Source organism: Panthera pardus, unplaced genomic scaffold, assembly GCF_024362965.1.
Source record: "Panthera pardus isolate Hobbes unplaced genomic scaffold, ASM2436296v1 HiC_scaffold_15, whole genome shotgun sequence".
NCBI lineage: Eukaryota > Metazoa > Chordata > Mammalia > Carnivora > Felidae > Panthera > Panthera pardus.
Genome location: NW_026526710.1, coordinates 43,018,853 through 43,036,991, shown reverse-complemented (window position 1 = coordinate 43,036,991; position 18,139 = coordinate 43,018,853). Strand labels below are relative to the sequence as shown.

The 18,139-nt window shown below is 34.0% G+C and overlaps 1 protein-coding gene across 4 annotated transcripts in view; it reads left to right on the top strand.

Annotated features, from left to right (window-relative positions):
- The window catches only part of SS18 (SS18 subunit of BAF chromatin remodeling complex), a 90,109-nt gene that overhangs the window by 32,771 nt on the left and 39,199 nt on the right, over positions 1 to 18,139 (top strand). For all 4 annotated transcript variants that reach the window (XM_019465504.2, XM_019465508.2, XM_019465509.2 and 1 more), the window contains exons 4-5: positions 9,076 to 9,229; positions 13,312 to 13,533. In XM_019465504.2, the coding sequence (XP_019321049.1) occupies positions 9,076 to 9,229; positions 13,312 to 13,533 (376 nt within the window). The remainder of the gene's footprint in view (positions 1 to 9,075; positions 9,230 to 13,311; positions 13,534 to 18,139) is intronic.

Genomic DNA, 18,139 nt, shown 5'->3' with positions numbered 1-18,139 from the left:
TCATGCTCTGTCTCTCTCTGTCTCAAAAATAAATAAAACGTTAAAAAAAAAAGGCTTTTTTTTTTTTTAAAGATATATTGGGGCATGTGGGTGGCTCAGTCGGTTAAGCGTCCAGCTTCAGCTCAGGTCATGATCTCATGGCTCATGAGTTTGAGCCCTACATCGGATTCTGTGCTGACAGCTCAGAGCCTGGAGCCTGCTTCCGATTCTGTGTCTCCCTCTCTCTCTGCCCCTCCCCTGCTCACATTCTGTTTCTCTCTCTCTCTCTCTCAAAAATAAATAAACATTAACAAAAAAAATTTTTTTTAATATGTAGAACAGTGTTGTCATCCCAAAAAAGTTTCCTGATGCCCCTTTCTGTCCATTTTTTATTGGGTTGACTTTTTTTATTATTATTATTGATTTATAGGAGTTCTTTATATGTTCTGGATATAAATCTTCTGTTGGCTATGTAATATTTTTTCCCTTTTTTAAAGTTTTTATTTTATTTTTACTTTTATTTAAAAATTTTTAACATTATTCATTTTCGAGAGACACAGAGACAGAGCATGAGTGGGGGAGGGGCAGAGAGAGAGGGAGACACGGAATCTGAAGCAGGCTCCAGGCTCTGAGCTGTCAGCACAGAGCCCGATGCAGGGCTTGAACCCATGGGCCGTGAAATCATGACCTGAGCTGCAGTCAGATGCTTAACCAACTGAGCCACCCAGCTGCCTCTTAAGTTTTTAATTCCAGTTAGTTAACATGCAGTGTAATAGTAGTTTCAGGTATACAATACAGTGATTCCATGATTCCATACAACACCCGGTGCTCACTACGAGTGCAGTCCTTAATCCTCATCACCTATTTAACCCATCCTCTCACTCACCTCTCTCTGGTAACCATCACTTCTCTGTAGTTAAGAGTCTGTTTCTTGGTTTTCTTTTTCGCCCTGTGCTCATTTGTTTTTGTTTCTTAAATTCCACATATGAGTGAAATCATATGGTATTTGTCTTTATCTGACTGACTTATCTTGATTACCATTATGCTCTCCAGCTCTACCAATCTTTGCAGCTGGCAAGATTTCATTTTTTTTTTTTAATGGCTGAATAATATTTCATTATATGTATCTTCTTTATCCATGCATCTTCTTTATCCATGCATCAGTTGATGGACACTTGTGCTGCTTCTGTATCTTGGCTATGGTAAATAATGCTGCTGTAAACATCAGGGTGCATGTATCCCTTTGAATTCGTGTTTTTGTTTTTGTTTTTTTAATATATGAAATTTATTGTCAAATTGGTTTCCATACAACACCCAGTGCTCATCCCAAAAGATGCCCTCTTCAATACCCATCACCTACCCTCACCTCCCTCCCACCCCCCATCAACCATCAGTTTGTTCTCAGTTTTTAAGAGTCTCTTAAGCTTTGGCTCTCTCCCACTCTAACCTCTTTTTTTTTTTTTTTTTTTTCCTTCCCCTCCCCATGGGTTTCTGTTTGTTTTTGTATTCTTAGGGTAAATACCCAGTAGTATTGCTAGATCTAGGGTAGTTCTATTTTTAACCTTTTGAGCAACCTCCATATTGTTTTCCAAAGTGGCTGCACCAGTTTGCATTCCCACCAACAGTGCAGGAGGGTTCATTTTCCTCCACATCCTTGGCAACACCTCATTGTTGTTGATTTTAGCCATTCTGACAGGTGTGAGGTGGTACTGCATTGTAGTTTTGATTTGTATTTTCCTCATGATGAGTGATGTTGAGCATCTTTTCATGTGTGTTGGCCATCTGTGTATCTTGTTTGGAGAAATGTCTGTTCATGTCTTCTACTCATTTTTTAATTGGATTATTTGCTTTTTGGGTGTTGAGGTTTGTAAGTTGTTTATGTATTTTGGATACTAAACCTTTATCGGATATGTCATTTGCAAATGTCTTTTCATTCCATAGGTTGCCTTTTTTCTAAATTCTGTTAATTGTTTTCTTCACTTTGCTATCTTCTCTCATTTTGAAAATTGTCTTTTTATTCTCTTTATGGTGTGTTTATATGAACAGGGTTTCTAACTGAAATGAAATCCAATTTATCAATCTTTGTTTTCTTTCTGTATCTTGAGAAATAGTTTGTTGTATCAAGGTCATGAAGATATGCTTCTGTTTTCTTCTAAACGTTTTTTTCTTAATCCATGATCCATTGCAAATTAAATTTGTGTATGATCTGAGTCTACGAGTCAAGGTTCATTTTTGTTCATATAATATTCAACTGATACAGTACCATTGATTGAAAATATCATTTTTTACCCATTGAATATAAGTTGTTTTGTTATAAGTACGGTAACTGTATGTGTGGGTCTATTTCTCACTACTGTTGGTGTATTTATTTATCCTTATACTAACAACATATCTCAAATTAGTATAGCAGTTTGTGGTGGTCTTTTTCAAGAGTATCCTGGCTATTCTAATTTCTGTGCATTTCCATATAAATTCTAGAATAAGCTTGTGAGTTTTCTTCAAAAAGCCTCCTGGGATTGTGATTGAGATTGCATGGAATTTCTAGGTCAGCATTGGGGAAACTGGTATCTTCACTATATTGAGCCTTCTAGTCAATAAAAATGGTATATCCCTCCATTTAGTAAGCGTTTAATTTCTTTCAGCAGTGTTGTATTGTAGAGCTATTGCACATCTTTCTAGATTCATTCCTAGTTATTGAATTTTTCGATGCTATTATGTATGCTGTTATTATTAAAAGTTCATTTTCTAGTTTGTTGGAAATATGTAGAAAATACAGTTGATTTTTATATATTGATCTTGTGTACAATTATTCTAATAATTTGTTACAGATTCTCTTGGCTTTCTGTGCACTCAATCATGTCAAGTGTGAATAATGACAATTATGTGTCTTTTCCAATTTTTTTTTACTTTTTTTAAACTTTATTCTTAATGCTATTGATTTGTTTATGGGTTTATTTATTATGTTGAATAGATATGGTGTTAATGGATACTCTTATTCCTGAATTCAAAGACTCCAATATTTCATCAGTAAGATAATAAATTTTTGTAAATTAGATTTATTGGATTAGGAATGCTCCTCTAGTCTTAATTTTTAAAAGTTTGTATTATGAGTAGGTATTGAATTTTATCAAATAATATTCCTTTATATATTGAGATAATTATATGGATGTTATTTTGGTAATTTTGTGAGTTACAAGGATTAATTTCCAGAAGTTAAATCAGCTTGCATTCTTATATAACCAAGTCCGTTGTTTATATAATGCATCATCTTTTTAATACAGTCTGAGTTTCATGGTATGCTAAAATTTTGTTAGGATTTTTGTTCATGAGAAAGTTTGGCTTGTAGATGTCTTTCTAGTAATGTCCCTGTTAGGTTTTGATATCATAGGTTTGGTGACCTCATAAAAGAATTGGGAATTGTTCTCCTTTTTGTGTTCTCTGAAAGAATTCATATGATTTGTAGTTTTGTATCCATCTATGTTACTTCCTTCATTGTACTACTTTGGATTTGATATGCTGTCTTTTCCTAGCTGCTTGAAGTGGAAGCTTTTATCATTATTTTTTTTACTTTTCTTAAACATGCATTATAAATATGCATTTTAAAGCTACAAATTGTCTTTTTAGCATAGCTTTAACTGCATCTCACAGATTTTGATGTTGCATTTTCATTATCTTTCAGTTAAAAGTATTTAAAAAATTTTTTTTGTGATTTCTTCATTGAGTAACAGGTTATTAGCTTTCTGTTATTGATTTCTAGTTCAATTCCACTGTGCTCAGAAAACATACTCTATATTATTTCAATCTTTTGTTATTTGTTGACTTGCTCTATGGCCCTTTATATGGTCTAGTTTGGTCTATGTCATGAGTACTTGGGAAGAATGTATATTATGCAGGTGCTGTGTATAGTATTTTACATATACTAATTGAGTTAATAGCCGTGATTTCACATCTTTTATATTCTTAGGGTTTTTCATTTTTGTTTTGGTCTCATTATTCTACCAATTACTAGTAGAAGTGTGTTATTCTGTTTTTCCTTTTGGTTCTGTTAACTTTTGCTTTATAGACTTTGAAGCGGTGTTACAGGATGTATAGAAATTTATGATTGTTACATATTCCTGTTGAACTGATCCTTTTATCATAATGAAGTATTCCTCTAGTATTTTGAGTAGTGTTTTTTGATTTAAGTCAACTGTCTGATATAAATATAATGATATCACCTACTTTTATTAGTGTTTGCATAGTATCTTTTTCTTTTAACATGTGTATGTCCTTAAAGTGGATCTTTTGTAAACAGAATATAGTTGGGTGTTTTAAAAATCCAATCTGATAATATTTGTTATCTAAGTGAAATGTTGGGTCCAGATACATTTAATGCAGAACATGATATAATAGGATTTGAGAATATCAGCCTGGTATTAGTTTTCTATTGGTCTCTTCCTTGCCTTTCTTTGAACTAATCAAGCATTATTTTTTCCTCTCTACTAGTTTTTTAGCTGTACATTTTTATATGTGTATGCATTTTTAAGTAGTTGCATATGAAATTACAGTGTACATTTTGGATTTATAAAGATTCCAGTCTAAATTTGTACTTTTAGCACTTGCTGAAAAATGCAAGAGACTTAGAACAGTGTACTTAACTTATTCCTTTTTGTGTTTGTCTTTTGTGTTAGTTCTGTCATATATTTTATACTTTTATGTCTGTTTAAACCATATAAGCCTTTGTTACAATTATTCTAAATATCAATGTTAATTTGTATTTGTCTAAACACTTACCTTTCCATTTCTCTGTATTAAGTCCTCTACTTCTGTGCTGCCATCTGGGGTTATTTTCCTTTAGCTTGATGAATTCCCTTCATCTGTAACAAGTTCTCTCAGCTTTTGTTTATTTGAAGCTCTTACTAATGCATCTTCATGTCAGAAGATATTTTCTCTTGTAGAACTCCAGATTGGTTGGTTTATTTTATTTTCTTGTTTTGTCTTAAGATTTTAAAGATGTCATTTTATTGTCTTCTATTTCATTTATTTCTGATAAAAAAAAATGTCGTTAGTCTTGTCCTTCTCCTGAAGATAATGTGTCTTATTTTTTCTGACTACTTTTAATATTTTCTCTGACTTTGGTTTTTAAGACTTTGACTCGGGTATCGTTTTCTTCATATTCTGGTGAGGTTTATAGAACTTCGCATGTCTGCTTAGAGACTTGTGTTAGCTTTGGAAAATTTTTGACTGGTATTTTTCAAATATTGCCTAAGATTCATTTACTCTGCTTTTCTAACTCCAGTTAGATGTGTGTTAAACCATTGTAGCATGTTGTACATGTCTTTATGCTTTTATTTTTTTAATGTTCGTGCCTTTATGTTTCTTGGTGTGTCATCTTTTTTATACATTTCTTTCAGTTTACCAATCTTCTATTTTGCTGTTTCTAAACTAGTGAGTTCTTAATTTCATTGATTGTATATTCCAGTTCGGAATTTCCATTTGACTTTTCTAAGAATTCTAGTACTTTGCTGAAATTCTCCATCTATCCTTTTTCTTTTTTAACCACTGAGCATATCAGTCGGTTATTTTAAGGTCTCTCAGATAACTCCAAAATATGAATGACCTGGGTGTCTTTTTCTGTGTTCTGTTATTTCTTTTAGTTTTTCATCTATTCTTTTTTTTTTTTTTTTACAAAAATTTGAGATAAAATTCACATAACATGAAATTCACCATTTTGACTTTTTGAAGAATACAATTCATTGGTTTTTAGTATATTCATAGTGCTATCCGACCATCACCACTGTCTAATTCCAAAACATTTTCATCAACTCAAAAAGAAACCTCATAAATGTGGGCATTCAATCCTAGTTTTCCCTCTGTCCATTCCCTGGTAACATCTAATTAGTCTACATTCTTTCTCTCTGGATTTACCTATTTTGGATATTTCATATAAATGGAATTATACAGATGTGTGGCCTTTTGAGTCTGACTTCTTTCACTTAGCATAATGTTTTCAAGATTTATCTATGTTGTATGTTGAAGTATGTTGAAGTATTGATACTTCATTTCATTTGTGGCTGAATAGTATTCCATTGTATGAATGTTTTTTTTTATCTATCATTTAATAGACATTTGAGTTGTTTCTGAGTTTTTTGGTTTTTTTTGTTTGTTTGGCTATTATGAATAATGCTACCATGACATTTGCGTGCAAGTTTTGTGTGACTGTGTGTCGTCAGTTCTCTTGGGTCTATACCAGAAGTGGGGTTGCTGTGTCATATGGTAACTCTATGTTTAACTTTTTGAGGAATTGCCAAATTGTTTTCCATAGTGGCTGCACCCCTTACAATCCTGCCAGCATGTATGAGTTTCATTTTTTCCACATTCTTGCCAACCCTTGTTACTTTCTGTGGTTTTAAAAAAAAATTATAGCCATCCTAATGAGTGTTGTCTGTTTATTCTTGTTTTTGGAATGCTTTGTAACTTTTCATTGAATGCCAGACTTATGAATGAACAGTTGTGGAGCTCTACTTGGTGTTATCTAATTCCAAAGAGAGTTAAGTCTTCCTTTGGAAGGTGAAGTACTTAGAGTACCTTGAGTACTGAGCGTTGTCTATAAGAGTTGTTAGGGCTGATGTAGTTGTTTTGACCTTAATCTAAGAAGAGCCTTTTTTGAAGTCTCAACAGAGAGCTTGCGTTATTTACAAAGGCCTTTCTGACTTGGTAGGGACTACTGCCAGTCTTTTGTTTCCCTAGCCCTGGGCAGAAGCTGAAATTTCTGCTCAGCTCGTTAGCCTCTTAACTGCTGTTCTATGCTAGTTTTTGTGAATTTTCATCCTGTTTGTGGTTCTTCCACTCTGGGATTTTGTTCTTCAGGTTCTAGCTTTCTGATAGTCCAGAATTCTTCCTCCTTCTCAGTCCAGTAGGGCTGCCGCCTCTGCTCGGGCTCTGTTTTCTTGTTACACAGCAAAGTTAGGGAAAAAGCCAAGGTGTTTGGAGGAGCTGATCTTCTGTGCTTCCCTTCTTTCAAGAGTTGTAGCCCCTCCTGTTTCTCTCCGTGTAGATTGCTCTTCAGTGCCTTCAAACAATTTTTACATTTGTGTAGATTTTATAACTTTTATTGGCAAATGGGTTAGTTTGATAGAAGCTACTCTGTTACGATGGGAGCCGTGAATACTGATGTTTCATGAAGTGCGTCGCAAGAAAATGAGAAAGCTCTTACCTATTGAGAGTGAGAACATACATTTTCAGCAGAGAATTTGGACAAGAATATAGAAGGCGGGATTTTTATTTTCAAATGAGAAGAAGGTCACAGTCAGCCATATTTGAAGGATAGTAAAGGATCATTTCAAAGTAAGATATGTGACACTGAGTTGATGTTTGGCAATTTTTTAAAATTCTGAATGAAGTTATTAAGTGTTTAAAGAATCTGAAGTGGATAAAGAATTTAAAATGAGAATTGAAGAAAAAATATTTAATAAAGAGCAGTTATTTTCTAGATTTAGTAGTAAAGGAACTAAGACTCTGAATTCTATTTATTTACTTATTTGTTTTTAAATTTGTTTTTGAATTTTATTTATTTTAGAAAGAGAGCATGAGTGGGAGAGAGGGGCAGAGGGAAAGAGAGAATCTTACATAAGCTCCATGCTCAGTACAAAGCCTGATGTGGGGCCCCCTCCTGGGCCCGATCCCACAGCCCTAGGATCATGACCTGAGCTGAAATTAAGAGTTGGATGCTCAACTGACTGAGCCATCCAGGCACTCCAAGACTGTGAATTTTAAATGGGTGCTATTAGAGTTGTACTTGGTTATTTGTGTAAATGTTGGTGATGTTAAATGGTTGGCGATTTGAGTATTTACGTGTGATGACTACAAGACAGTGTTTTATCGGTTAAGGGTATCAGAGAGGATTGTGTTCACAAAATCGAGATGGTACAGAAACAGTAACTAAGTAGCCATGTAAAAATGTGGGAGAAGGACACCCGAGTGGCTTAGTTGTTGAGTGTCCAACTTTTGGTTTTGGCTCAGGTCATGATCTCACGGTTTGTGGGATTGAGCCCTGTGTTGTGCTCTGTGCTAGCAGCGCTCAGAGCCTGCTTGGGATTCTCTGTCTCCCTCTCTCTGCCCCTCCCCACTTGCACTCTTTATCAAATTAAATAAATAAACTTAAAAAAATGTGGGAGGAAGAGAATGACTGAAGTATGGGAGCCAACATTATGTTTTTAGAACATAGAGAGGTAGAGAAAGAAGGCAGAAATAGATCTGTAAATAATAGCTCCTTCTCCTCCTGTAGGCTTAAAAATGGGGATTTGGAAAGAAACTAACCATTTGCTTTCTTCACCAAAATATCCCCAAGAAGGGAACCAGGTGTTGCAGACCACCTTGTATCTGTGTTTTTCCTTTCGCCCTTTTGTGAACTCTCAAGGTTAGTCAGTGATTTTCTTCACACTTTCATTAGGAAATTTGCCAAAGGCATCCTTTTGAGGCAGCTGTCTCTGTACCCTTGGAGGCCATCAGTAATGTTTCCGATCTATAGGAGTCATCGGCACAAAAATGTTGGACTGAACTGAGTCTTCGTAGTTTAAAACATTCCCTTGCCAAAATTTATTTCCCCCTCGAACAGTACAAAGTATATCATATTTAGGGGCTTCCTGTCCTTTTATAAATTTTTGTTACAGTGACTTTTCAGGTAAAATCCATCATTAATAGTAAATATGTCTAAATATATTAATAATGAAAGGAAACTTAATTTTTAAAACATAATTTAAGTAACAACAGTGAACACATTAAAATCCTTGTATATAAACAAATGTGAATTTTGGTATAGAATATTTAAAAAATTTATTTTCACTATTGAGATTTTATAAAGTAAAATATACTTTAATTGTGGTATTCTTTTGGTCTGAGGTGGTCAGAAGGTATCTTCACACTAATGATCTTGTTAAGTTTGGGGGTCATATTAAATTTGATGTAAATAATTTGTTATTAAAATGCATTAGAATAAGTTGAAATGTATTTGTGTTTTTGTTCCTATTTAGTTTAATAGTACAGGCAACTGTTACATGCATCTTTAATATATTAGTCTAACTGTTTCTCTTGTTTTACTAAACTGTCTTCTTTCAGCCACCCACACAGAATATGCCTATGGGTCCTGGAGGGATGAATCAGAGCGGCCCTCCCCCACCTCCACGCTCTCACAACATGCCTTCAGATGGAATGGTAGGTGGGGGTCCTCCTGCACCACACATGCAGAACCAGATGAACGGCCAGATGCCTGGTAAGTTTTTCTCCTCTAAGACATTAACACCAGAGTTGCTTAGCAACTGAAACGACATGGGGGCTCAAGGGATACTAGATTGTTGATGACAAAACTGCTTTGAATGCCCCCGAGTACAAGCTCTCTTAGAGTTTGTTAGCTACAGAGCTACGTGACCTGTATTCAGTGTTTATCAGGCTGCCCTTGGGCTTTGATGTAGCTGACACACAGCATTCCTCTGATGAACAGAACTGGCTAAATTTAGTCTGTCTGAAACTATGCAATACAGCTGGCTTTAGAAGCTTTTTGGAAAAAAAAGGCATTGCGCCATGACTTAAGAATTAAAATCTCTTTATAGATTATAAAGGTATTATAACATTTCCTTGGGTTTTGTATTTACTTAAAAACTTACTGGTCTCAGAAACAGTATTGCTGGAAAAAACACATGAGGAAAAGAAAGAAAACAATCTGTAAAGTGCTAATGTAATATATTTAGTATTTCCACATTGATACTATTGAAGCTGAGTATAAATTTTTACAAATATATATGTTTATGGCATAATATAAATATGGAAATTGATATTAAAGCAAATTTAAAGGAAAAATAATTTCAGATGTTTTAGATAATGAGTTATTCCTTTTACTATTTTTCCGTTCTAAGTTTGGAGCCATTTAGAGTATCTTCCAGGCCGTTGGATGCTTAATTAGTTACCTTTTGCTGATTTGAACTTTTAATCTGAAAAGTATCATTAAACTCTTTTGTTTTTGCAACAATAGCTACAACCCATACCCATAATTCTTGGTGGGTTGTTTTCTTCATTTAATGTGAGAATATTTTTACTTTCTAAAGACAAAGGCTATTTTCATTAACAAAGTATTATACAGATAGCAATAATGAAAGTAAATGAAATAACGAAGCAATTCATTTGTAAAATTAGTAATTAGCATCTTTAGGATTGTCTTGTCTTAGCTGATTGTGTTGGTTGGTAGCATTGGTATCCAGGGACAGTGGGTGTAGAAAATGAAGTAAGTGGGGCGCCTGGGTGGCGCAGTCGGTTAAGCGCCCGACTTCAGCCAGGTCACGATCTCGCGGTCCGTGAGTTCGAGCCCCGCGTCAGGCTCTGGGCTGATGGCTCGGAGCCTGGAGCCTGTTTCCGATTCTGTGTCTCCCTCTCTCTCTGCCCCTCCCCCGTTCATGCTCTGTCTCTCTCTGTCCCAAAAATAAAGAAAAAAAAAAAAAAAAAAAAAAAGAAAATGAAGTAAGGAGAACACAGAGCAAAAGAAGCCAGGTAGCCCGGTTTATAGAAGATGGGTGTGCGATTGATCGTGTAGAAGGGTGATGCTGTTTCAGTGGCTGTCTTCTGTTTCCTTTGGTGGCTTGCCACAGTCCATGGCCCCCATGACCCACACCATGGGAGGGGAGGAATAGGAATAAAGACCTCTAACTACTTGTTATGTTGTAGTCAAGAGGAAACTTCTGGTGAGTCCACATTTAGCTCATCAGGACCTGTTGCTTTTAGAACTGGAAGGGTAGTGCGAGTTAGGAGTTTTGTGACTTTTTATGGTCGTACTGTTAAGTAGAATTTTGACTTCTCCATATAAATTCAAGCTTAAGGCCAGAGAAGCACTTGAACAGCAATGTAATTATTGTTAACGTGACATTTGGGTTTTTGTATAAGGCCATCTGGAGTAGTTACATTCTTTATAAACCAGAGATTTTTCAACTAGTTATGACATAGGTTGTCCAGAACACTGTAGAGCTTCCAAAATAGTCTCTTATAGAGTGTTCTAGTTAGGTGTAGGAGAAATTGGTCCAGTTACTTGTGTTTCCTTTATTTAAAACCTGCTTAATAGAGCTTAGCCAACTTTTTTGTGCACACAAATTTGTATCTAGTCTTTCAGTTTCCTATTTTTGTGTTGTTTTTTTGTTATTTTGTAAATCTAAGTCATAGAGCTACTTATATCTTCTTTGATCTTGGTCAGATAACATCAGTTTCAGATTCCTTTTTAAAAATGTTTAACTGATTTGAAAAAAAATAAGATAATGTGTGTCTCTGGTACCAAAATCAAAAGGTACCAAAGGGTATACAGCCCTTACCTCCAGATACTTTGTTCCAGAGAGTCATTGGTGTCTGGGTATCCTTCAAGAGATAATTCTCTGTATCTAAAACATATGCATATGCACATTCCTTTTTCTTTTGTCTTACTCTTAAAAAAAAAATACAAGTTGTGGCATATATTATGTAGTATTATGTTTAATATTTTTCCCTCTTAAAGATATATCTTAGAGACCATAAGTATATAAAAATATATTTTGGAGACCACTCAGTACATAAAGAGCTGCCTTATGCTTTTGGTGGCTGTATTTCATTCTTTTTCATGGATGCCCCTAATTTATTTGAACTATTCCCTTATAATGAAATACAGGTCATGTCTAATCTTCCGGTATTAAAAACTATGCTGATGTGAACATGCCTGTAAAATAAAAGTAAGTAAACAAGTAAATAAATCCATATGCAGTTTTGCATTCATGGATGTATGCACACGAAGACCTGTATATTTATAGGATAAAGTCCTAGAACTGCAACTGCTGTGTGAAAGATATATGCATTTTAAAATATGGTAGTTATTGCCAGGGCACCTGGGTGGTTCAGTCGGTTGAGCATCTGACTTTGGCTCGGGTCATGATCCCATGGCTTGTGAGTTCGAGCCCACGTCGGGTTCTGTGCTGACAGCTCAGAACCTGGAGCCTGCTTCCGATTCTGTTTCCTTCTCTCTCTGCTCACAATCTGTCTGTCTCTCTCAAAACTAAATAAACATTAAAAAAATTAAATAAAATATGGTAGTTATTGCCAAATTGCTCTACATAAAAATAGTACTTATTTATATATTTATATACCTCAACAATGTATGAAATTACTTTTCTTCAGAGATCAAAACTTTGGGTCTTTAGAATCTGAAAAATGAAAAAAGGATCTCATAATTTTAATTGGCCTTTTTATTATAAATGAAGCAGGCAGTCCTCTCATATTTATGTCTCTTTGGTAGTTTTTGTGTGAACTAATCATTCCTGTCCCTGCCATTTTTTTTTTTTTTTTTTTAACTGCTGGTGGTCTTTTACTTTATATGTTCACGTAATTAGTTCAGTCTGTGATATGTCTTGTAAAAAATTTTTTCCTACTTTTTAATACTTTCGTTTTGTCTGGTTTAGTCATACTTACATTTTTTTATTTTTATGTAGTCTAGTCTAGTTTATCAGTTTTTTATGGCTCGGTTTTCTGGCATGCAAGAAGGCTGTTCCACTTCAAGAATATTTTTTAAAAGTTCTTTTTAAAATTCTCTTTTATGGTTTCTTTTCCTCATTTTCTTTTTTAATGTTTAATATTTTACTCATCTGGAACTATTTTTGGTGGAAGGAATGTGGTAGGACTTTTTCCAGATGGCTACTCATTTGTCACACTATTTATTGAATTTCACCACTATTATCATTTACAGAATTAGAAATTTGGGTGTGTTTTTAGACTCTGCTCTGGGTCCATTGACCTGTTAATTCATTTATATGCTAGTACTACACACTTTTCATTACTTCAGCTTTAGAGGCACCTGGGTGGTTCAGTCCATTAAGTGTCTGACTCTTGATTTCGGCTCAGATCATCGTTTCACGATTCATGAGATTGAGCTCTGTGTCGAGCTCTATGCTCTTCGGGCAGAGTCTGCCTGGGGTTCCCTCTCTCTCTGCCCCTACCCCGTTCATGCACACATGCTCTCTCTCAAACTTAAAAATAAATAAAAATAAAAAATTACTTCCACTTTATATGTTTGCTCTCTTGTAAAGCTAGTTGATCATTGCTTTTCTTTTTCAGAATGTTGCTGGCTTCTAAAAGCATTAGTTTCTTAATCTATAAAATGGGAATAAGTTCTACCTCACAGTATTTGCTCTCATTCATGTAATGCATTTACTTTGCTTGCTGTTGATTAAATACTCAAGTTATTGTTTGCTATTGTTATGGTATGCAAAAGAAAATAAAAAGCTCTTTAAAGTACTTTTTAATAGACCATGTGTTTTAACTTTCATATTTGGTTCTGACCACTTTTCTTTAAAGGGCCTAACCATATGCCTATTCAGGGACCGGGACCCAATCAACTCAATATGACAAACAGTTCCATGAACATGCCTTCAAGTAGCCACGGATCCATGGGAGGTTACAACCATTCTGTGCCATCATCACAGAGCGTGCCAGTACAGAATCAGATGACGATGAGTCAAGGGCAGCCAATAGGAAGCTATGGCCCCAGACCAAATATGAATATGCAACCAAACCAAGGTAAATAAGCTTGATATCGTTCTCCACTAGAATGCTATGTTAGCCTTTGAAAGTAAAACAGTTATTTCAAGTTGGTAGCTGATTCTTGAAAATACAGTTTAAAGTAAGTAATGGTCATTCCTATAAAAAAGGAACATTGAACTTGACACTAGTTTAATTGTTTTTGCATTTAGAAGTTAAATTGCTTAATTTAGCTTTTAAGCTTATTTCATGTCTTTTGGACAGTTCATTTGAGATTGTTGTATTTTTATTAAAAAAAATTTTTTTAATAGATGAATAGCCAAACATTTGTTTAGAGCTAGAAGGTTGAGAAAATATAATTTTATCTTAGCAAGTATAAGCTGTTAAACTTTTACTCGATGGTTTTGTTTTTTTTTTTTTTTTTACTTATTAAGGATATGTTAATTTATATGAATTTCCCTTGATTTTTATGAATGTTTTCTGATGTTGTGTTTCAGCATTAAGAGGTAATTTTAACGTAATTTGTTATTAGAGTTTTCAGTAGAGATGCTGCTGTATTCTTCTATTCTTAGAATGGGGTGAAGTCTATTAAAGTTTGTTACCAATCTCAGAGAATGAAATTATCATGTTTCTTTTTTAAATATTCTTGTGAATAATAACTAAAAACCAGTAAGTGGCGCTCTCTTCTGCTAATTGCCTGCTAAAACATTTGGCATATTGCCAGCCTAAAGCTATTTCAGTTGCAAAATGTGAGGTTAAGTGTAAGATAGAATTCATATTTGCAAAAAATTTTTCTAGATTTTGATTTTGAAAAACAAAGCACAAAAGTGCACCCAGATAAAGGGAGTTAAGGTTAATTTGTTGATAATTACTTATGATGAAATAATATATTCTAACACTTAAATAGTAATACAGAAGCTTTTATATTTTTGATGAGATACACTGAAAACAAAGAGAGCCAATATAATAAATTATCAGTGTAGCTTCACAAAAGTGGCACTTGCTCCATTTCTCCCGTCCCCCTCAAGTTGTTTAGTGCCCATGATGGAATTTCTTTTTTTTTTTTATAAAATTAGGTCAATTAAAGGTTTAGAATAACAGCAAGATCCAGTCAGTGGCAGGTCAGAGGGGAGTTCGGAGGTTTCTCCATACAGTTTGGTTACCAGGAGAGAGAGAGCAAGAAATTTGGTAATGATTCTCACAGCATCTACAGTAATGATGGCACACTATTTAGAAACTGTAATTAAGAAAATGATAGGGTGTTTACAAGAATGGACGTTGCTATAAGATTTGGAGAACAAAAAAATAATGCATATAGCAATGTGCATGTAGAAAATAGTAACTGATTTTTGGAGAAAGGAATTGAGGTTTTTATAAGAATTTTTTGTTCTAAACGTAGGGACCAACTGTTCTTTTTATTATTTATTTAAAAAATTTTTGTAATGTGTTTTTATTTTTGAGAGAGAGCGTGTGAGTAGGGGAGGGGTAGAGAGAGAGGGAGACACAGAATCTGAAGCAGGCTCCAGACTGAGTTCTCAGCACAGAGCCTGACATGGGGCTCGAACCCATGAACCGCGAGATCATGACCTGAGCTGAAGTTGGATGCTGAGCCATTCAGGCGCCCCTTTTATTTATTTTTTTGAGACAGAGAAGGCACAAGTGAGCAAGGGGCAGAGAGAGAGAGAGAGAGAAAGAGAAAGAAAGAAAGAAACGGGGCTTGCCCGGAGCTCATGTTTTACTCGAAGCAGGCTGGAGGTCACCCCAACTCATGAACTGTGAGATCATGACCTGAGCCAAAGTCAAATGCTTAACGACTGAGCCTCCCAGGCATCTGGGACCAACTATTTTTAAAAATGTCACGTTTTGTATTTGTATTACTAATGTATAGTTTTTCTTTCTACTATAGTAGTTCATTGCTTTTTGCTTTGTTTGCATAATTTATGAATTTCTTACTAGTCATTTTCTGTATAGTCTGTTTTCTGTGTAGGGATCTGACTTAAAGAAATAAAAGTTATTTTTCAGAAAACAATACGATGGAAATCTGTGAGGAACTTTTCAGTATTTTAAAAGTCTCTTCAGGACAAATAAACTTATCAGTTAAATTTTGATATTTCATATACAAAGAATGCCAAAGAAAATTATAGTTGCCAAAAAAAGAGAGAAAGTTATATGAGCTTGCAGGAATATCTACTTTCTTAATTATGAGTTCCTTGTACGACATTTTAATTCTATGATATCTATTGGATGAAAAAAAAATTTATATGAGTTTTATTTAAAGTTTTAATATTCATTGCACATAAAACATTTTCTTAGCTTTAAAAGTAGGCTTCATGTTTTACATTAAAAGTTTTGTTTTGATAAATAGGTGGAAGAAATCAGAGGGGACCACTTTTTAAATAGTTCTTTGAGGAATGCTTAGAAAACATCAAAATCCTATAAAAGGAAACAATTTAACTTTCAGAACTCTTTAACATTTGTTGAGATATTATTAGCTGTTCTTTGAGTTAAAATCAAAATATCGAAATCTTTTGGCTATCCCTGTATTTCTACATACATATTTCTGTATCAAGAGATCTTAGAAAAACTGTTAAATCTACTTACCATTTTTTAAATAATGGGGTTAATTAGTCAAGGAAAAGAAACATTTGTGGGATTTCTTACATTAAACTTCTGTCAAGTGACAAAAAAATGGAAAAAGACTAATGTGGAGAATTTTTATTTTAAAACAGAGTAATTAAAAGGCAATTACTATTACATTAATTATTATTTAAGTGACATATTTGGGAGCTTTAACTGATAATGTGGTAGTAGTTTTCTAAACAGAACGTTACAGATCAAAGTCTAGATGCATTTATTCTGATAGCTTTGAAGTGACTTTTGTTTTTCCCTTTTTCTTCCCTTCCTTCTTTCTCTCTCAGCTTTGAAAATGAAATTAAGTGGGGAGGGGAAGTAACTTGTCTAAAAATGTTGTCATTGTAATTTAGGAGTCTGATGGAAATTAATACAAAGAACAGATAGACATTTATAATTTATCGTTGTGATTGTTTAAAAAAGCAGAGAAGTATTCTGTTAATTTATACTATTAGCTCTAGTATAATAAGGCACATTGTGTACTAGTGTTACAATAAAAGTACTATCTCTAGGAATGAAATTGTAGAATCTTTTGAGCTTCATTAGTTCTTTAAAAGCTGTTTTTAGCTTTTAAATGTTTTACTGAAAAATTAAATCAAATCAGCACAAAGACCGTTATAACTAAAACTTGCAGACCAACGACACAAAATATGTCTTTTCAAAAAGCTACACAAAAAGTTGACCCCATTAAATTTACTAATCGTATATTACTGTGTTCATGGTTAGTAAAAGAAAATTCAGCAGTTAATGTTTTTTTTTACTTAAAAAAAATGCATGTGTAATAATGGCATTGATATTGGTGATTTGTAGTTGATTTGCAGTTTTATACATATCTGTGAATTGAGAAGACTGAAATACTTTTTAATTTAGCAACTAAGTTTATTACTATAGCACAGTATTTTTCTCCGTGTTCTCTTAGAGGGTCTACTACTTCCAGATAAAATGAAAAGTTTAGGAACTTTTTAAGTTGTTTCTTATACTGGTGGCAAAATGTTGTAGTCAATCCAGCATAAACTTTCCTGTGTTATTTTCACTATTATCCAGATAAAAGTTCAGGGATTATTACTTTGAACTTTAAGAATAAGACTTGTATTCAAAGTAAATCACCATCCTCTTACATAATTAGATCTGCTTACTCCTATATACAGCATAAACTTCACTGGAATTCAAATACTTGAATTCACTAGAATTAAAAAAAAAAAAAAATGGAGGAAGTGTATCTGTTTTGTTCTAGTTCCTAGAACAGTGCCTCAAAGTAGGCATGCAAGATCTGTTTCTTCAGTGAATAGGAAGTAAACCCAAATGTTACATGATGACCTGGAAATACAGAGTTAGTACTTTAAAGTTATCTCTTTAATAAAACAAGTGGTATGTTCATTAGAGTATTAAAAGTCAAGTTAGAATAGCAAGGCTTTCTGAAAGTGACCAACAGTTACATTTGGTAGAATCTGCAGCTTTTATTCCCAGGCATTAATATTTGTAGTTTTTCTCATTTAACATCATTTTAGTAATTACACATTCAAATATAAAGAGTTTTCACAGATTACTTTTTGCTAAAACATGTATTTCACAAGTTCTGTGTGGATAATTCTTTAGACTTGGATCCAAATCTTGGCCCAGTAGATTATTGTATGTGGGACCTTTGACGAAATTACTTAATAAGGAAGGTGAAGTGAAATGATGCATATACAAATTCTGATTCAGAATTGTTTGCATAATTTGTATGAAATTAGTTGGTCAGAATAAAAAGCTTTTTAAAAAAATACTTATTTTGAGAGAGAGAGGGAGAGTGTGAGTGGGGGAGGGGCAGAGAGAGAGGGAGAGAGAAAGAATCACAAGCAGGCTCCGTGCTGTCAAAGGCAGCACCTGACACGGGCTCGAAATCACGAACTGTGAGATCATGAAATCAAGAGTTGGATGCTTAACTGACTGAGCCACCCAGGTGCCCCTAAAAAGTATTTTTTTAATAACAACAACAAAAAAATTGAGATAAGTTTATTAGTTGTCTCTTTTA